Raw genomic sequence first — 22215 nt, 5'->3', positions numbered from 1 at the left:
AATAGTTTTGTAATATCATGAAAAATGTCATTTTTGTAGGCAAAGCATGCAATCAAAAAAATGCTCTAATTACAAGCACAAAACCTGCATTTATAATGATCCTGATCTTTGACTTCTGGAGAATCAAGACAAAAGACGTAAAAAGGAGGAAATAAAAATAAAATAAATAACAAAAATACAAAGTTGAGCAAGAATAAATTATTTACTTGTATATGTGTATGTTTACTTGTATATGTTGTATATGTGTTGTAAAGAGTACAACTTAATTCACAACAAATGTGCAATTGCAACATATTTATTATATTTTCATATCATGACAAAATAGGGACTAAAAACAAGCGCAAAACACTTATTTTATCACAGATTATTAAGGAATTAAAGGTTAAATAGGCATAGTAAATAATACAATGATAATTATGGGCATTTTGTTGTAGTTAGAAGTTGAAGAAAGCATTTAATTTTTTTAAAGTAAATATTTTTGCTTCATTTTTAAATAGCTATCAAAATTTCATGCAAGATTTAAAAAAATTTTTTCTCAACACAAGATAGGTTGTGACTTTGTAAGATAAAAACTATTTTGTAATTAAATATGAAAAATTTGTATTGTGATAATTTTTCTGAAAATTATTATAATACGACTCGCTATGATCACTAACATATTGAATCATCTTAGGATTATTTTAATCTGGAATACGTTGTGCATTATTAAAATTTTGTATGCGTTAAATGGAAGCATAAACTAAATGGAGTCATAAATTAAAAATTAATTTGCATAAAATTTATAAAATATAATTTTAAAAATGATTACTTGAATACTTATGAAATAATGATTTTTTAATGCAAATTTATCTAATTGCTATATCTACTTATTTTTACCGAATAATAATCTTGATTCATTAATTCTGAATTTAGACTGAAAACATTATAAAAGGAGAAAATAATACTAAAATGAAGAACTAAAATATAAAGTCTGGCAAGAATAAGTAAAGCACATATGTATTTTTTTGTCCTCAGCAATGATGCACTTCAGAAATGAATAATTTTCTTGACATTTAAGAAGCAAATCACAACCGCCAGAGCGAGTGCACAAATTTTTTTTTCCGTAAGAACATAAGAAGCCTATATGTTGAGATTAAACTTATGCGTTTCAAATCATCGCAAACCGCCAAATTCAATAAATCTCTCAATACTCTCTTGATTGTTATTCACCGGTTTGCATCAATTGATGCCTTTCTATGACTTCATCAACTTCAACTGGCTTTTCAGAATCTGGTGCATCTTCAATATCAAAATTGTCAGATCGACATTTTTCAAATGCATCAGATAATTTTTTTTTTACCTTTTTGATTAGTAAAGAAAAAGTAAAATAATTCTCCTTTTCACTTTCCATATTTAAAAGGGCACCAACCAAAAACCACTGCATGGAATCAAATGAATTTTTGCACAAGCAAGCTTCAATAATGTCAAAATATTCTGTGCAATTCTGTCAAAATATTTAATAATTGTGCGTCTTCAGTGTTAAGTTGGCTGTGAAGAAATACAATTAAGTCCTCTGTTAAGAGAAACAAAATTACTTTTTGAACAACCCAATGTATGTTCTATACTTTTGTTAGCAATGTCTCATTTTTAAAAAAATTGTTTTAGATTCTAGTCCAGAAGGGGCTTATGCAGTCTGGAATACTAAGGGAAAGATATGTCTTTTGGCCAGGTTTGAAGCTGATTTCGTAATTACTTACCCCAGTAAAGGAGGAGAAGAGGTAAACATTTTTATGTATTATGTGATTCTGGTATTATGCAGTCAAACCCCGCTATAGTGAACATCGTTTATAGTGAACTCCCGGATATAGTGAACGAAATGTTCGGTCCCGTGCCTTGCTATACACGGATAATATTATTTTTTGTGGATATAGTGAACCAAAAAAGTGAGGAAGTTGGATATAATGAACTTTTTTCAGTCTTCAACTTATTTTTTTTGTAATAATTTTGAAATTTCTACTTAAAAGAAAACAAACAAACACATATACCGATTTTCGAAACCATCTATAGAGGGTAATGTAGCTATAAGCATTTTTACTTGTTAGCTTCTTTTATCTGACTTTCCCAGCCCTAAACAAACAAAGCAGATGTTTCCAACCCAGACAGACAGATCAATATGCATTTTCTGTCAGAGGGAATGAGCAATTATTCATTATTGGTCAGAGGGTTGGACACTAATATGTGTTGATAAGGCCTTTTTGCATTCAATTCAGTTTAAAAAATCCTGCAAACATGTGTCTCAAATTTAACTATGGCGAGCAGTAAACGTAAAACGTTCTCCATTGATGATAAAATGGGCATAATCAGAAAATTTGAAAATGGGTGCAATCAAGCTGATATTTGCAGGGAATATAAACTATCCAAAACTGCAGTTTGTAACATGTGGAAAAATTGGCAATTAATAATTTCTGCTCTTGAAAAAAATTTAGATGGCAGAAAAAAGTTGAGAAAAGCAGATCACAAGGATGTTGAAGAAGCATTACTGAAGTGGTTCACCAATCGAAGTATCTGTACAAATGTCGATGAATTTGCTAAGCGATTTTATGAGACTACTGTTATGTGCTCGAATGGCAGGTTTACAGGTTTAGAAAGCGGAATAACAGAAATTCAGGAAAAATTATCTGAGAGTCGGGTCATAGTTTTTTCATATCTGATGTTGAGGATTGCTCATCAGCTAAAGATTACTAATTTTTCTCTGTACGCAAGACAAAGAGTAATGAAAAATAGCACATTTTCTGCTACTACATAATATTTTTCAGTCATTTATTTGAATAATGTAATGTGTAATAAAAGGGAGGAGTTTGGGAACCATTAGTTAAATTGCCTGCGTAACGGATATAGTGGACTCCCGGTTATAGTGAACAGAAATTTCGGTCCCTTGAAGGTTCACTATATTTATAATTTAACTGTATTTATAATTTAACTGTATTTATAATTTGTATTTATAGTTTGACTGTATTTATAATTTAATGTTTTTCTTATTGAATGGGTTCAACTAAAACCAAATTTTTCTTTATTGAAAATATTTTTTTTTTAATGGGGCATATTTACTTTATTCACTAATCTGTTTAATTTATAAAAAAATTGCTCAAAAAACGAATAAAATTTTCTAGAAAGCACGTTTTTGTTTAATTAGAGAAAGCTGTATTTAATTCATTATTGCATCAAACTACTTAGTTATTAAGTATAAAAAAAAAATAATGAAAGTGGTGCAAAATAAGAAATATAAATAGGAGAATTATGAAATTTAGTTATTGAATGTGTCATACTATTTTTAACAAATTATATGTTTCAAAATGTGTAATGTATTTATATTGTGCAGAAAAAGTTTCACCTGAAAGAATCTTTTAAGTGATAGGCTATTATTTAAATTATACTTGTGCTGTGATGCAGCTTTGCCAATTTCCATGAAGTTCTTGATTTTTATCATCTATGCAATTTTCTGCTTATGATGTGTTTAATTCTTAGTTTTAACAGTCTTTTATTTTTGAACAAATTTTATTCTTTGGTTAAAATCACATAAGGCACAAAATGTGATTTACTAACTTTTAATAGTTTTTATTTATTTATTTTTTTTGGGTCAAGTTTATTAACATGTCAAACTCTACATGGCTTTTATTTTTTATCTACGATATTTTACAGTTTAAATATATGAATCTTTGTTCCATTAATAAATTTTGACTTAAATTATTGCAATACATACTATTTTATTATTAAAAGGCTATGCTATAAATTTATTGTTATTTTTCATTGTCAAATTGCTATACATTAATTTTTTTAGAATAGGGGTGCACAACCTGCGGCCCGCGGGCAAATGCGGCCCTTCGACTACTGAAGTGCGGCCCGCGAGAGCTTCTAAACACAATACATTTTTTTTAAGGAATGGTAATTTCTAATCGCACTGTCAAGTCATCACGTTTTGACACAATCAATTTTAACAGATTCTTTAGCAAATGTACGTTTAACGCGCTTTCTTTAAGCCGATTTTATCGTAAATATAAATGATTTTTTTAAAACAGTTATTTCCGCTTTTCTACGTGATTTCGAAAATCCCGAATTTTTATTACGATGCGAGTTTCATATCGCCCATTTAAATAATCACTTTTTGTTGCACTTTATTTGAGACGATTTCATCTTAAATCTAAGTGATTTTTTATCTTTTTTTTTTTTGCAATTCTTTCTTTTTTTCAACAATTTTTTCGACAGTTATTGCTATGCGTTCCCTAGTATAATAAATTTTTTTTACCCAATTCTATTACGACATGCAGATTTTAAATCGTGCATTTGACACGCTTTTTTCGTGCTGAGTTCAGTATAAATATAAGTAATTTTTTTCCCCAATTATCTCTATACTTTTCCATCCACATGATTTTGACGATCCTGTTACTTAACTATGATGTTATTACGACACGTGATTGTTAATCGCGCAATTAAATAATCACTTTTTGATACAGTATTTCGGTGCAATTTTATCGTAAATCCTAGTTATTTTTTCCGCAACGAATATGATTTGGTCGAATGTGGTAATGAATTGTAATTTGGTCAAAAACCAAATATTCGGCAAAAAAAAAGAAAAATCGACTGAACGTCGTACACTTGGGGCCAAATAGCAAGATCTTTTAGCAGCATAGCAACACTGAAACTAAAATTTCAATGCCCAGAATAATATTTCCTGGAAAAACGTATTCATTAATTAACTCTAAAAAGTAAGGCCAATGAAGAACGATTTTGAAAATGTCGAAAAGCGAAACAGAGAACATAAAAATCAATCTCAATTTTTGAAGGAAAATTTTAAAGCTGAATATCTCAGTTTTCCAATTACCAGAAAAAGCCAAGAAAAAAGAATTATGTCAACAGAAATGCTATTAAAAATTACTGCGTTATAATAAAAACGTCTGAAAAAAGTTTTTTTGATTTAAAGAAAGTAAAAAGTTAGAAAAAACGTTCTTAATTTTTTAAATGAAAATCTTATGCTGAAAATCGTAATTTAAATTTTTCTCATTGCCATAATTTTAGAAAGAAAAAAAAATTGCTATAAAATAAATTTTATTCGTAACTTTATTTCTAAAAAAAATGCTGAGTCATAATAAAAATGCCTAAAAAAGAAAAAACAAATTTTTCTTAGTTCCAGAAACAAAACTTTAATACTGATAATCACACTTTTCTATGTTACTGGCTATTTATATTACAGTATAGGGAAAGAATGATAATAAATTAATAGTATGAGACGTTCTGTTAAAATGCTGGGTTATAATAAAAACAGCAAAAAATGGGAAAAAATCCTTCTGAATTCTCAAAGTATCGAAAAACTGATAAAATTGACTTGTCCGATTATAATTTTAAAAATGTAATATCTATAAAAATTCAAAAATAAAAAGAACTTCGAAAATTCAAAAAAAGAAAAAGAAAAAAAAATAACATTTCTGAAAAATATTCTACCGACTGATCATTCATCCAACGGAATTTTTCACAGAAGGGCCAAATACTCGTTACATCCCTAATTTAAATGCAATGTTATTGCAACTTGAGAAATTCATAAAACTAGTGATCTTTTTCGATAAAAGAAAGGAACATTTTTACGATATAAAAAAATCTAACAATTAATAAAATGAAATAATAAAGTACATTACAAAATAAGCATTGAATTTTATTTTCCTATACTATCACAGTTTTGTTTTTATTTTAGGCTTTTGTTTAAAACCTATATGTTTTCTTCAATTAAAATATTTAATTTGAATTTATGTTACTTAATTATGACTAAATTTTTTCCTACTTTCATTCTGTGGGCATTGCAGTTTTTTTTATTTATTAGAATTTACGAGGCGTATCCAGAAAGTAAGTTTCCCTCTATTTTTTAAAAAAAGAACTCATACTTTTAGGAACATATTTTTTAGCAACAAGTATAGCAATGTTTCAGCTATTTTTCAACATAGCATTGAGACACTTGTCGTATCACGGGTTCAACTTTAGTATCCCTCTGTCGCAGAACTCTGCCGTCTGTGAATGGAACCATGTTGTGAAACAGTAAGCGCTGACCATTGAAAACAAAAGGGCGTGGAATGCTTACTGCAGGTGTTGTGCTCCTCCATGACAATGCTCTTTCACATACAGCTCGACGCACAGCAGCTGTTTTGACGAAATTTGGCTTGGAGTTGTTTGATCATCCACCCTACAGCCCTGATCTTGCTCCCAGCGATTTTCATGTTTTCTTGCACCTCAAGAAATTCCAGTCCTCCGGTGAGCGTTTTGGCAACGACGAAGAGCTGAAGACGTCTATATCACACGCTGGTTCCATTCACAGACGGCAGAGTTCTACCGCAGAGGGATACAAAGGTTGATCCCACGATACGACAAGTGTCTCAATTCTGGTGGTGGCTATGTCGAAAAATAACTGAAACATTGCTATACTTGTAGCCAATAAATATGTTCCTGAAAGTGTGAGTTCTTTTTTTTTTTTTTAAAAAAAATAGTGAAACTTACTTTCTGTATGCGCCTCGTAATTCTAAAATAAATTTTCGTATTGCATGATATGATAAAAAAAAACATTTCTTTTCTTCAATGTTTATTTATTTTGATAAATCTATTGTTCATATAATAAAAATAGCAATTTTTTTTGTAAAAAAAAAGTATAAGTCTTTTTATTTTTGAATGAATTCTAAAAATGGAACACCTTGAATTTTTTTACAAATATATTACTAAGTTTATTGATAAAAAAATAGAACGCTAATGTTTAAATAAACATTACTACATTTGTCATTATCATGTCTTAATACAAGTGCGACCCTTTGTTAGCCAACCTGCTGTGCAAGTGGCCCTTCACTCAAAAAGGTTGTGCACCCCTATTTTAGAAGGTAGTTAAGATATTTTAAAATCCAGTTAAATGTATGAATTTTTGCCAAATTATTAGTATTTGAAAAAAACACTAATGCACTGTTGCTGTTATTTGTATTTTCGTTGAAAATATGAATTTAATTCTAATCAAGAACTAGTTCAATTGTGTTTAAGTCGGCAAGATTGTTTTATTAACTGTACTGAACCGTTAATAAAACAATCTTGTAGTTTTTAAACTGTAGTGAGGTTAAAAATATTTAACTTCTTTTAATTAACTGAATAAAATTTTAGCAATTTTTTTTTATATCAGACTTATTTTTCTATTTTAATAAAAATACTATTTTTTTTTGTTACTATTTCCCTCTTCATTTTTTAAAACAAATTTTCAGAATTTTTTTCTTCTTTTTTTTGTGCATGTAAAGCAACAATTTGTTTAAATTTAATGTGATATAAAATATTATGTATCATTCTACTCCTCATAGAGTTAACTCTCTTTAGTTGAAATTAATTAAAAATAGTAAGTAATAATTAGATCTTATTTTCTTTCTTATTTTTTTTAAATCTTTTTTTCTTGCATCATATTTATTTTAAGCACTATTTGATCATATGGAATATAGATAAAGTAATTTTATTTGTATTTGTTGCAATATAGTCCATTCTAGCTCACATGCCATTAAAATTTACATTCAACTATTACATAAAGTAAAGAAGTGAAAAAAAGTTCAAAAATTACAACATGAATCCATGACAGCAGCAAAATGTTATAATGGTTTAACTGATGTTTTATTATTATAAAATGTTAAAATGCTTTATTTGTGCAAGAACATAGTAGGTACCATCTCAAATAGTTATTACTGCTTTTGTTTTTTCTTTGGTTAAGTTAGATAACCTAAAAAGTATAGTCACTGAAAATAAATATAAAAAACAACCAAGATGTAGAAACAAACAAGATGTAGAAAAGAGTGTGTTTTCATTTTACGAAAATAAATTCAGCAGTCCTAAGTAATAAGGATTTGTATTTGTAACAAAACTTTTCTTCTTGTGTAAATAATTAAAAAAAACATAATCATTAATATTACTTATTTTTTTAGAAAGCAGATGTTAAGGTGAATAAAACAGGAATAGCTAAAGGGACATGTGAACATACATCAAAGACACCATTGTTGCAAATTTCATGGAAAAAATATCTCTTTACAATTATGTTTAATAAGGTAAGTTACACTTGTAAAGATTGTTTAATTTGTAAATTTAAATGAGTTTTGTAATTTTGTTCAACTTTTTGAGAAAGCTCCCCTGTCACTTTTAAAATACATTTTCAATTCATTTTTTTAAAAATTAAGCAAGGCCATTTATTATTTCAATGCGTAATTATATCAAGGGTAATTGTATTCCGGGTTTCTCTACAATTCTCCTGGGTCCAAAAACTAGATGCAGGACAAGTAATTTTACCGTGAATCTCAAGACCATTAGTTCACGGACTTCTGTGAATTTAAAACTTATAATTCAACTAACTTTTTAAACTTTAGTTAAATCCTGTTAAGAAGATGTATACATACATGTGTTTCTTCCTCCAATTTGATTCTTATGGTTTGGTACATTTTCGTCATTTTATATCTTTGGAACTGCACCAGAATCTGTTAATATCACGCCTCTTATTCATACGATTTTAATAACTCACATCAAATTTAATATTTATTTGATTTATGACTACCGAAATACTCACAAGAATGTTAGTGTAACTAATTTTTAACTTTCATTATAACAGAAACAAAGTTTCTATGAGAAAAAACAATTTTAAAAACATTAAACTTTAAATAAACAGACATATTGCTTTCTTACGGACCGAGTAACAAAACAACGAAAAGTAAGAATATAACATAACCATCTTCAACAGAAGCTTAGGTATTCTCATACTAAAGATAAGGGATGATATCATGAGCCGTGCTTGATCAACCAACAGCAAGCGAAAAAAGACTGGTCAAACTCATGACGTCACTGAAGTAAGTTGAATGCATGAGAATGTTACATCACCAAAGATGGCTTTCTGAAAACATAAGATCTAAACTTTATTACAATCAATCAAAAATACGATCAAGCCTAGAGAAACCCCTTTTAGTATCTATTTATATAACAATTAAAAAAAAATCAAGATTCCTATTCACACTATTTAAAAATCTAATATTGCGATTTGTATTTGCACGTTTTTAAAACCCAATATCTGGATTCGTATTCATGGGAGTAAGAAGTCCAATGTTGTAATTTGTATTTGCATATTTTTAAAACCCAATATCGAAATTTATATTTTCGCCTTTTTGAAATCCAATGTCGCGATTTATATTCACGTGATTTTAAAATTACAGTATAGCTATTTTTGTAAGAAGTAAGTTTTTTCTTGAATTAGTTATTATAAAGGTGTGATATTTTTCATTGGTTTGTAATTTTATTATAAATGTTAGTTTGAAAAATTATGTTAAATATGAAAAATTTATGGTTTACTATAAACAATCTTATGTGAGATATTAAAAAAAAATTTCTTCAAATTATATTTAGATGTCATTTTAAATTTATTTTGTACAACATTAATTTTTCTTAACAACCAGTCATTCATAAATCAGCACAGAATTTTTTTTAAAAATAAATAAAAATTAATGGCTAATACAAAACTATTACATTTTTATTTATTAATCAACATAATAAAGGTATTTATTTTACTAATTGTGTTTAATTTCTGATGCCTACCATATGTAAGTTTTAAAGGGCAAGTATTTGCATAATTTATTTGTAAGTGATGCTTTCTTAATCTTAATTCATTTTTTGAAAGAAATTTAATAAAATGATCTTATAGTAAATGGAAGTGAAGTTTTTTATATTTTCAAGTACTTTTTTACCTGAGAAAAATATTAATGTTTACTGTGACCATTGTGCGTATTACTGCTTTCAATAACTTACTTATAAGTTTGCTGCTCAAGTAATGTAGAAAGCAGGGGTGGTAGACCCCTAGTTCAGTTTATTATTTCATTGTTTGCACTCAAGTGCAAATTACAGAGTGGAGCCACTCAATGTATTAGCTTCAAACACGAGAGCTGATTGCTAACTATAAACTTTGAGCTTATAATTGTATAAAACAATCTTCAAGTACAAAGGATAATTCATGTACCGTAATTTAATTTAAAACTTTGATTAAGTAACTTTTTTCTTTATTGAAATCATGAGTGGTGATTTCTTTTCCTTTTTATGTAAGCTTAGTATCTTATTACCTCAAGGTGTTGATTAGTGAGAAAAATTACTGGGATAAATAAGATACGATTTATATCCAATTTTAATTTTACAAATCGCCAAATTTTTTAAGTATTGTAAGGTGTAAAATTACTGTTGTAATTTAAATTGCATATTTATTATATTTAGTCTATCCTGTAAATCTAAATAATGTTTAGTTATATGTTAGTAAATTAATATTTAAATATTTATATTTATTTAAAGTGTGTATAAGAAACTGTTTAAATGCTTTGGTGAAAAGGCTACTCATTCTTGTATTGCATTTCTGTTTGTTTTGATAAATAAATATGTGCAAGGCTGTTATTTTTTTTCTAGTTAAAATAGTTTTATTAAGCTTTTGTGAATTCTGTCCTTTTAGCTTAAATATTAAATTAATATCAATCATAGAAAAGGTATTGAGGACTACAATCCAAATAGACTTAATTTTTTTTAAAAATTACATCAGTGTTATTCTTAATAGCATGAATATTTTTTTTCATAACATGAATACGCTTAAGGTTATACACTTGTTTTATGTTTTGATCTTTTTTCTTTGAATATATAAACAAAAAAAGAATATTTTTAGACTGGTGAGGACACTTGGATTGTAACTTCCATGGAATTAACGTATGATACATCAGATCATTTGTTTGATAGAGCTACCAATGGTAAGTTTTTGCCTATAAGTAAAGATTTTAGAAGCATTCACTTTTCTGAATAAATTTTTAAAATTTTTAGTTAGTACAAGCATTGAAAATTTGCTGCATTTATTTAAAAAAAATTATTCTATATCAGTTACATACTAAAAAGTTATTCTTAAGACAATATCATTGGAATAACATCAGATGTCAGAGATCTTATGAACAATATTTTTTCTTTAAATATAAAGGTTAATTCTTTCTATATGAACAATATTTCTGGAGCATATTTATTCTTTTCCAAACTTAAAAAAGGTAACAAAACAAACCTGGATGTTACTGAAAATTGTTATAGATAACCCATTAAAAAGCTTTCTGTCAGTTAATAAATAATGTAATTTTTTAAATAAATTAATGTCATGAAGATTTTATTAAAACTACTTGTTTTATAAATACAGAAAAAGGGCAACTTTATCTGAGCATAAAATAGTAAATTTTTTATAGTCATATCTCATTTGATTAATAATGTTTTAATTTATTTAAAATCGCTCAATACTTATAATCTTAAATTTGATTTGTGATTTTAATTGTTTAGTGTTGCTTTCTATTTTTTGTATTAAAATGTAATAGTATTATTAATAAGATTGTAGTGTAGGATTACAGCCTTATTTTTAAATTAAGCCTTAGATGTCATAGATTGCTGGGTTGGGGATTTTTCTTTTACTCCATTATAAAAATACTTTTGAAATTCTGATTATTATTATTTGATTTTTATTATTTTATGATTTTATTAAGATTTTTGATTTTATTATTATTATTTATTTATTTGTTCATCTAGCTTGAAACTTGTGGAATAAGTTGTTACTTGAATTTGAAAAGGTATATAATTTATTTTATTGTTTATTTATTTATTTAAAACAACTTTCTATTTATGAAAAAAATTAAACAGTATAAAAAAATTTATAATATAAAATATTGTTTGGGTTGTTTTCTTTGTTTCCATTAAAAACAAATGATTTTTTTACTATCATTTATTTATTTCAATAAGAATTTATGAACCCTAATATACATTTTTAAGTCTTGACACAAATGAATAATATTTTTAAAGTAAAAACTGCACTTTATTGTAAATTACATGTTTTATTTTCTAATTATTTTCTTCCAATTTTCCTTTAAAGTATAACCATAATTTCATAGCATGAAAAATGTGAAATCCTTTATGCATTTGTCTTTAATCATACTTTTATTTAAGCTGGCAAAAAGAAGAAAAAAAAATCATATATTTTATTTTTATTTAAATTAACAAAAACAGATTTGAATGTTGAATTCTTTTTAGCGTATTATGAAAATAAAGCTAGTTTTTAAAAAAGCTAGTTTAAAAAAAAAGCTAAAAACAGGGATATCAAACTACATACCAGAACTGCATTGTTATAATTTTTGTGAAGAAAAAAAAGACAGAAAAATTCCTTAAAATTGCTTAGGTACTGTTTTTACTTCTTATTTACTCTTGTATTTTATGTTTCAGTTGATACCACTGAACGGAGTAAATAGTGATCATTAGTAAATTCTTGTGAAATTAAATAAATGTTTAAAAACACTTATGTCTATCCCTCTGATACTTCAGCTTGAGCAGCAAATACAACTTTTCCAAATATGTATTTTTTTTTGTATATTTATGTGTAGGTATTTTTAGTTTTAATTGCATATAATTCGTTACGTTAGTGGTGGTAAGTTAATTTAGCATTACCTAATCTTTAAGATTTGTGTTCGTAATTTTTATGCTTTGAAAGTTATTGTTAATCTTGTATTTATTAAAACATGTATTGAATTTTAGCTGGTAAAAAGACTGCTAGGAGCCAACCTCTCAGTTTGTTCGAAACTCCTCTATCAAAATCATTCTATTGCCCTGGTGAAGAGGTGGTGAAAATGTATGTCCATGAAAAGCATGTAGTTACCGCTAGGTTGAAGGATATTTATCTTCAACCATATGGAGTTGAAGATGGACAGTTCTCTCCTGGTATTTATCTAATTTTAGTTGCTGGAAACCCCTCTTTTTAAAATAATATAATCCGGCTCATGATTCTTCTGTGAATTTTGGGAATTCAGTGAATTTCAAGACCATTGTTTAGCGGATTTCCGCGAATCAATAATTTATGTTCGACAAAATTTTCTCAAAGTTCCACTAATCTATAATTAAATATCGTTACTTACACAAAATATCGTTAAGGGGACATTTGTTCCGCCCTTACCAGCACCCTCTTTTTTTCCATCTAAGCTCTCATTTATGTGCGATACCAGCTTTTTTTAATGCAAATTTGGAGAAGAATAGGAGATTGAAAAAAACTGTTTCAAACTTTGGTTCGAATTAATGAGCTACTGAGACAAACACAAAAGTAGAAAACTTAAACAAGTAATAACCTTAACAAGTAATAAACTTTAAAAAAATTTATTAGGGGCCATTCACTAATTTATGTTTGTAATATGAATTTATTCAAGTTGTCTTAGTGTGCTTAATTCTTTATATATCTTTATAAATTCGGTTTGATCAATAATATTAATCTTGTTAATGTTTTGTTGAATATGCTTTTATTAATAACTTATTCAAATTTAAAAAATACTCTCCATAACCTTTCTAAATAATAACTAAATTAATTGTAATTTTAATTGAATTGAATTTTTAAATTGAATTTGTTTATGCATAATTAAATAAAGTAATTTTTGATTTAAAAAATAGAATGAGCCACTCAATATTGAATGAATTTAAAATTGTGTATAAATTGTTTTTATGGTGTTTTATATATTTAAGAAAAGTGTTGTTTGCCAGAAACTAATTATTTTATCATGAATATGTAGTCTTTGAAAATTATTTTGCCTTTTGTTAATGTATATATGAAGAACTTTCGAGAGAAAATTTTCATTCGTGCGCATATCCTAATTATATTATTTTTTCAAAGTGATTGAAGAATTATTTTGTGTGCTTAAAAAGTGTGTATTTTTTGTTCACAAATTTGGCTATGCACCCTATAAAAAGTAAAATTAATGGAGAAATTGTACTAATTCTCTTAGGAGAAATATAAAAAATCACTATACTAATATTGGTGCCAATGATGCTGTAATTAATTTTGGTAATAGCCACTATTATGATAATTGGTGCAGTTTGAATAGGCACCAAATATACTAATATAGACACAATATATTATCTTAGCATTGTTAGTACCAGTTAAAATTGTGTCAATGCTGTGCAGTTTTAATATAGATATTGTGGAGATTTTTTTTATTGTTTCTTGAATAAAATGAGTTGCTAAGAAAATTGCTTGATTGTAGTTAATTTTGACTATCATGAATTGCCAGAAGATACTGAATAAAGTTAATTATTGTTTTGATGAGATGAACTACTAAATATGTGTTGTTGCACAATTGATAATGAAAAGCAATCAGAAAGGACACAGTAAGATGTTATATTGAATAAGAAATTTGGAATTATTTTAGCATTTTAATTGTATTGGTATGTGTCTTTCAGTTTTGTGAAAGATTTCTTACTATTGTTCAGTGCAGATCTATAGATTATTATTCCCCCCCCCCATTTCATAGGAAGGGGTATTCAGCTAGTAAATAATAAAAAGCATAACTAAGAAAATTTCTTTTTTGTACATTGTTAAAGAATAAATACAATTTCAACAGCAGTGGCTTTTGAATATTATTTAGATATAATTTTAACCCCTTTTAGACTCAATTACTTTTACGAAACAAAGTTATGTAATTTTTTGTTCCTGTAATTTATATTACATTTATAAACTCATATATTTCATTACTTAATAAATTTTCATTTAGTTTAATAAAAAAGTTAACGCTGTTTGAGTAGCAATCTTTGAAAATTAAAATAACTTTATTGGAAAATTTTTAATTATCTAGCAAAACAACTATGTCTTTGTAATTAATTTTGTCTGCTAGATAATTATTTTTTTGTCTTAATTATTCTTTTGCACTAGGGTTCACTGGATCTTAATGCCCTTCTGTTTTTTTATATTAGTTTTTAAAACAATTTAAATTTGTTACATTCTTATTTATTAAAGTGTGTTGTTTTGTACAATTTAGTTTTTCTGACTCTGATATCTAAATTAGTTGGTTAACTTAGTGCTTAAGTGTGAATATATGTATTTAAAATTGCTGAGCTGGGTGTTATTAGTATAATTGTATCATGAATTATTCATATTATTGAGATATTGCGCTAATGATATTTAAAAAATTAATTCACCAAATATCGTGAATATTAAGTTTTATAACAAATCTTAGATAATTATCTTGATTATATTAACTACAATAAATGTTAATTTTTATCATATTGTTAGTATCTTGTAACAAAATTATTTATTAATTTAAAAACGATGTAAATTAATAAAATTGGTTAAAAATTGTTTTATGCTGTGAAATATTAATATTCTAATATCAACCAACATAAGAGTTAGCTTGACACTGAATGTATTTTTGATTGAACTTATCTCTTTATACTTATTTTATTGCTTTATACTTATTTTATTGCTTTATATATTTTAAAGCTTATTTTGTATATATTTTAAAGCTTATTTTGTTGCTTCTTAATAAATGCTATTCTGATATTCTTAGCTCAAAGATGCAATAAAGTTGTTATTGATGAAACACCTTACGTGCAAGATGAAACAGTACCCCTTGCAGTAGGTTGCACTCTTGCTCTCATTACTTTACTAGTCCTCCTGGGTTTCTCATTTCATCGAGCTTACAACGCTGCAAAAGTGGATTATAACACAATGGAATAAAGAAACTCATCCTTTATCCCTAAAATCTCCTAGGAGGTAAGAATCTCTTCTCTTATGAGAACTCATAAGAGGGAAGATTTTGTTGTTTTTTCTAAAATTACCCTTAAATTACTTTTAATAATCATGAAATGAATAATTCCTGAAATAGTGAAGTTTAAAATTTACTACTTGCACACAGAAATTTACTACTTGAGCATGCAAACTCCTTTCAGAGTGTTTTTTGTGTTTTTTAAAGATGCTTATTTTTGATTTTTGTTCTTTTGAAAGCCCTTAAAGGTGGTTTTTTTATTGAGTGTTTCTTAAAAGTGCTTAATTTTATCTTTTCGAAATTGAGATTATTTCTTTGCCATGCCGATTGCTCTCCAGATTTATGGAAAAAGCGTCGTTAGCATAATTTTCCGTTCAAACATTTCACAATTCAGTGAATCTTTCCATGTCGGTATACCATAACCCACATTGTATGAAAGTGATAATCATTTTGTAGTTTGGATGAATTACAGGTGGATCTGTGTGCTCATACACTGAGCCAGGGCAAAAGAGAAGGGTTGGTTTGTTCCTTACTCTAAGCTCAACCCAACCTCATGACGTCACCCCGTAGACAAATCTCAAAAATCACTAAAGGATATGAAAACCTAACTGTTATACTTTCTGTAAAAAATGAGTTGAATTTTTCACATTTTTTTGATAATAACTGACAAACTCTACACTGATAACAAATTATTTCTGTTCAGAAATATAGTACCCAGGCATTTTCTTGGTATTCCTAACAGTATTAAGAAATAACATTTTAAAGTTAGAAGAACATCTTAATGGTTGTCGCTATCTTTTTAATATTGTTTTCTAATCTTACTTTTTAACTTTTACTGTTAAATAAAAGAAAGCATATAAATACACTTTTATAGTTACATATTGTTTGTCAACAATAGCTTATAAATTGGGATGCCTAATTTTGAAATATTTTCTTATATATAATAAAAAAAATTTCTTAGACATTATCACTAAGAATCAACAAATATAATTGTTAATTACTGAAAAAAATAATCTCTGGACATTTATTAATGGAAATATTTCAATTGCTTTTAAATATTTAAAATTAAAGCATCATAATTAAAAAATAGATTTTTAAATTGGAAGCATTTTTAAGCATTAATATCTTTTATTTTTGAAGTTCAGAATTTTATTTTCTTTGACTTTATACATTTTGTTTTCTTTTCTGTTTGAAGTTACGAGACAGTATTGATTTAAATGGCTAAATTCTAATGAAAGTTCTTAAATGACTGATTAAACATAATACTTTTTTATTCACAGCAGTATAATTCTTCTAATACATTTTATAATTCCTTTGATGTCCCTTTTATATTCTCTGAGGTAACAAATGGAAATTTGCATTTTCTCATTTTCTGTTTTATTATAATTCTTTCCGATCGTAATCGCGCAAGCTGATATTTGACTATTATGGTAAAATTTTGCAATTCAGAGGAGAAGAAAATCCCCCCAAAGTAAACTAATGTATAAATATATATTATGGAAAACAATGAATGTCTTGAAAAAAGTTACAATAAAGAATGCTAGTTATATGCGAAGCACTTTGTTTTTAAAGTGAAGTTGATGCAGTACCGCCATGAGGTCACTTACTGAAATTGAATGCTCGGAGTGGCGAAAGTTTCTTCAAAGGAGTGACCTAGCCCTTCTATTCTCTCTTTAGCTCTGACACTGAGCTGGGTTTGGTAGGAAAGATCCTATACTCATGTGTGAAACTCTACCACATTTTGCAAAAGATATGCGATTTCATGCTCCATTTCCCACCCTCTGAACTTGAACCAAAAATCTCTTGAATTCTTGCTGATTATTAAGACCAACTGAACATTGCCCAAATTTTTACTCAAAAACAAAAAAAAAATTATTTCTTATTAATTGCTTCGCTAGTGGAAGTGTCATCGTTTTCATCATAGGCAAGCAGATGATGTTTTTGCTACACATGCATCAGTACCACAAATATTATACTTGATACAAATATTATACATTCATTAAATAATTATTTTCAAGTGGGTCCAGAGTAGTCAACATTTACAGAGCTTCATCACTTCAAAATTTTCGTTTCCCTTTTATTCGTTTAATTTAATAAAGACAGGAATTAATTGAGATTTTTTAGTTGTTAGAGTTTGTGTCTGAGGGATTGGCCACTAAGTGTATAAAATATTTTTGACTTTAAATTGTAGTCTTATTTTGTACTGGATGTGTTATTAAAATTTTCAACACTCTTGAATTATTTTGTGAAAGAAAAATCTCAATAAGTTTTAGATTCTGGATTTTTTAAAAAAAGTATGAAATTCACTATTTTAACATTTAGCAAATGCAGTAAGAAATTGTATGTAAGTATGTATGTATTTCAATATAATGTGATTTATCTTTGAACAGAACTGAAACAATTTATAAAAATCAATGATAAATTTTCATCATTAATCTCAACAAAGAGCATCATGTTTTAAGCACTTAAAATATTTAAAGTTTTCTTCTATTTTAACTTAGCATAAGGTTTTTATTCTTATATGATATGCATGTGTTTAGATGTTTTGAATTAATTACTTTTACTTTAAATAAGAATAATATTTTATTTTCAGATTAACTGTTGTGTATATTTATCCAGCAGTATTGCAAATGTATGCAAGTATGCAGCGATGTTAAGCATCTTATTAGTAAACTTTTTAGGTTCAGAATTTGAGGACTACACGATTTTACGTGATTTGATAATTTTGATTTCAAGATTATGTGAATATTATAGGTTTACCAAAACAAGAAGGGATTAATTAAAGCCTGCGTGATTGGAATCAAGATACTTAGCTTTTGTTATTTGCAGCATTTAAATTTCATATGTAAGCAGGCGAGATAAAAAGTTTTTGAGAAAGCCTCTCAAAAGGAAAAGTATACTTAATTCTTTCGTAGAGTAGATTTTTCCAGATGTTAACAGGTCTAATTGTTATTATTGTATTGCACATTCTTATCATAATGATTGTTTTGTTAAATTTTATTGGACTAAATTATATATATATAGTCTAATTGTTCTAAAGATTAAATATCCTGGTTACATGTAATCTAAAATTCTGGTATCTCATTAAATTTTCATAACCACTGTGGATTCTTTTGTAGATTCGAGGAAACATTTTTTCATATCTGTTAACTATGTAGGATTTTACAAATGAGTGTTAGTCATAAGACAAGTTATTAACTGATACATAAAAATTAAAAACTTTTGTGATACTTGTTCTAATAAGTTAGAAGTCTTCTTGACATAAAAAATATTGATGTATCTGTGTTAATTGTAAAAAAATTTCATGTCTGATTCGTGTTAAAATTTAAATTTTGTTCAATTTTTTTTTAAAATTCAACTATATCTAATTTTTTCCTTTACATTATGTTAAGAAACTAAATAAAAACTTGTTTTTTTATGATAGTTATATTATTTATACTTATATTTATTTATTTATTTATTTTAAGAATAATTTCCAGCAGTTGTAAAAGTTGTTAATTTTTTAGATGTATACATATCCATTGAATTTTTTTTTTATTAAACATGCGTTTTGTTCTTGCGAGTTACGCATAGTTACATAAGAAGTGAAAGAGAGACCGGAGTTAGCTATAACATATTTATAGATGTTATGAACTATTCATAATATATGTGTACTTATCAAGACAATTGTCATCGAAACTTAAAGTAGTTGCAAATCTGCCTTGTTTATGCCTTTGGAAAACACTATGCAATATGATGCATGTTTTGAAAATTCTTTCTATTCATTGAAATAGCTTTAACATAGTTGTGTGTCCTATTTTTCTTTGTATTAGAATTAGCACTGAAAAATTGGATTATGATGTATTTTTAATAAAAATACTTTTATTGCATATTTACTGTTCTCATTACTGAAATGTTCGCAAAATACTTTTTTTATTACATGAATAATGTTATTAACTTTTTTCTTGAATAAAACAATTATGCATCTTAAAAAAATGAATTTCCAAATGAAAGTTGTAAAATGCTCTTAATATAAATATTTTTTTAATTCAATGGTGAAAAAGAATAAAAAGTTATAATAACACCTTTTAAAATTGAACTTGAATTATTTAAACAATTAAAGTTTTAACCATTTTTTGAAATTGTTTAATTTCTTTAAGACTAATGTATCGAAAGATTTAATGCAAGTTGTCAAATTTTGTTTTATTTATCGTCAAAATTGAATACTTTTTAACTATTGTGTCTGTAACAAAGTTTAGAAACATGGGCAGACAAGAAACATTTAATAATATATTCACAATGAATCTCTTTAAATATGCAATATATTAGATTCGGATGAAAATAATTCTTATAAATTAAATCAGCCCACTATCGAAATAAATAATTACTGGTTAAATATTACTATATATATATATATATATATATATATATATATATATATATATATATATATATATATATATATATATATATATATATATATATATATATATATACAGACTTTAAATGTATAATATATATATATTTTTTCTTATAAATTATTGGATTAATAATGAATTTTTATTCTATTAAATAGAGTTTTCTTAAACAAAAATTCTTTTGCAGTTATTGTTAAATTATTTGTTGAATAGGGGGTAATAACTATATTCAAGTTAAACAGTATCATAAATTTGTCAAATATATCCTTACAAGCATACTCATGTAATTTAAATTTGAAAGTTTTGCTTTACTTAATTCTTCTTGTACTTTTGTTAAAATTATTTTTTGAAAAAAATATTTATTCATATTTTAATAATTTTGAAGGAGTTAAAGAACTTGAATCAAGATAATGTCAAATTATAATCTACTTCTTGTTTTAGAAATAACAGTTTTAGATTTAAATTCATGCATTTCTCAGACATATTTCTCAAGTAATTTTTAAAAAAAGTTTTGTAAACAGAAAAGTTAAAGAAAAAAAAAAATTATGTTATAGTACAAAGACTGCTTTTATTAACATTTGTATAAAGTCAAAAATGACATTTATCACCTATTTGTGGTAGCACAAAAAAACTTAATAAAATTAAGGAACTATTTGTATTTTGGTAAAGTTTATTTTGAAAAATAAGCAGTAAATAACGAAATAAAAATTAAAAAATTTAATTTATATGTTCTTTTTTATTTTTACAAGTTTCTGTATACTCTCAGTTTTTAGATAGTTCTTTAACTTTATTATGTTTCATTCATTACTCAGAAATGTTCAAATTATTTGCAAGGGACTATAACTATTTCTAACTGCTATATATTTACCAATCAAAAATTTACAAACTGGAAGAACGTTTTTAAAGATTAAGCCTTAAAAGTTTTAATCAACTAACTTTTTCATGTGTCTTAATTTATAAGGTACTTTTTTCTTCTATGAATCTGATGTATTTATTCATGTAGATAAATAGGAATCCACAATACAATCGTTTGTTTTTGCAGACTTGTGAAAATATCTAGTTTAAAAATCATAAAGTTTCAAAAGTTACTTAACATGCAGGGTGTTTTTCTGATTATGGAAGAGAAGTGTCTTAATAAGTTTTAATTTCATCATGAATTTTCATCTTTCACAATAAAATTATATTGAGAAAATTATACAACTGTTAAAAATACATTAAGATGAGAGATGAGCATTTATATTTTGTTTGTGAGTATCTTGTGTTAGGATGTAAAAACTCCCATCCTACAATTATTTTTCAATTCTCAATTACTCTAGAATGATAAGAAGAACATTTAATTTATTGATAGCAATTTTTTTCTCTCGTTTTTAAACCATCAAGAATTTAGCACTTGGATTTAAAACAAAAATACTGAAATTTCAATAGCAAATTTTCAAATTATTATTATATTTTTTTAGTTATAGTTTCTTTCAGTGGTAGAAAAATGTTTAAATGCTCTTTTCTTGATAAAAGTAAATTTTTTTTAAAACTATGAAAAGTTTTAAATTTCGTTTTAAAACCTTTCCAATTTTCATTTTCTTCCCTGAAATAATATTTTAAATTATTATATCTAAAAAAAAAAGATTTTTTTTTATAATCGTGTTTTTTTCCTTTGAGCCTTTAGCGTTTAAAGTTTATTCTGTATGTTGCACATGAGTAGGAAAGTAACTGTAGTATAAGTATTCTGCGTCACTCTAGAGTTCCCAAACGGTGGTCCGAGGAGGTGGGCAGACAGGTACGTAAGTAGGTACTTTATTTACGTCACACTAGAGCTGCTGAATGGCTACTGGAGACGGTCTGGGAAACAATCCTAAGGATGAACCGAAGACATGCCATCACAATTTTGTGAGGCCACTTCCAGGATTTCAACATTGATCTGAAGGAGAAGGTAATTTTCTCCAGATCCATGTACCCATGGTACTGCTCAACGATTGACCACAGGACTCGATTCCCCAGATTTGTTGCTGTTGTTTTACGTCACACTAGAGCTACCCAATGGGCTATTAACGACGGTCTGGGAAACATTCCTGAAGATGATCCGAGGACATGCTATCACAATTTTGTTCCACTGCAGAGGAGATTATTCCCCTGCTTCAGTAGCCCGACGACCTGCACGTGAAGTCCAGCACCAGCACTAGAAGCATTAGAGTCGAGCACTTGGGATAATTCAGAGGGTCTGTAGAACAGTTTAACGATGA

The 22215-nt window shown here is 26.8% G+C and overlaps 1 protein-coding gene across 1 annotated transcript in view; it reads left to right on the top strand.

Moving 5' to 3' along the window:
- LOC107436464 (lysosome-associated membrane glycoprotein 5) overlaps window positions 1-19450 on the top strand; it is a 28226-nt gene extending 8776 nt beyond the window's left edge. The window contains exons 5-10 of the mRNA XM_016048200.4: window positions 1645-1757; window positions 7959-8078; window positions 10709-10790; window positions 12595-12777; window positions 15384-15589; window positions 18175-19450. Coding sequence (XP_015903686.3) covers window positions 1645-1757; window positions 7959-8078; window positions 10709-10790; window positions 12595-12777; window positions 15384-15553 — 668 coding nt within the window. The 3' untranslated portion in view covers window positions 15554-15589; window positions 18175-19450. The remainder of the gene's footprint in view (window positions 1-1644; window positions 1758-7958; window positions 8079-10708; window positions 10791-12594; window positions 12778-15383; window positions 15590-18174) is intronic.
- Window positions 19451-22215: the final 2765 nt, after the last annotated feature.

Source organism: Parasteatoda tepidariorum, chromosome 6 (assembly GCF_982258835.1).
Source record: "Parasteatoda tepidariorum strain Cologne lab strain chromosome 6, Ptep-v5.0, whole genome shotgun sequence".
NCBI classification, from domain to species: domain Eukaryota; kingdom Metazoa; phylum Arthropoda; class Arachnida; order Araneae; family Theridiidae; genus Parasteatoda; species Parasteatoda tepidariorum.
This window is presented reverse-complemented; position numbering and strand designations above follow the sequence as displayed.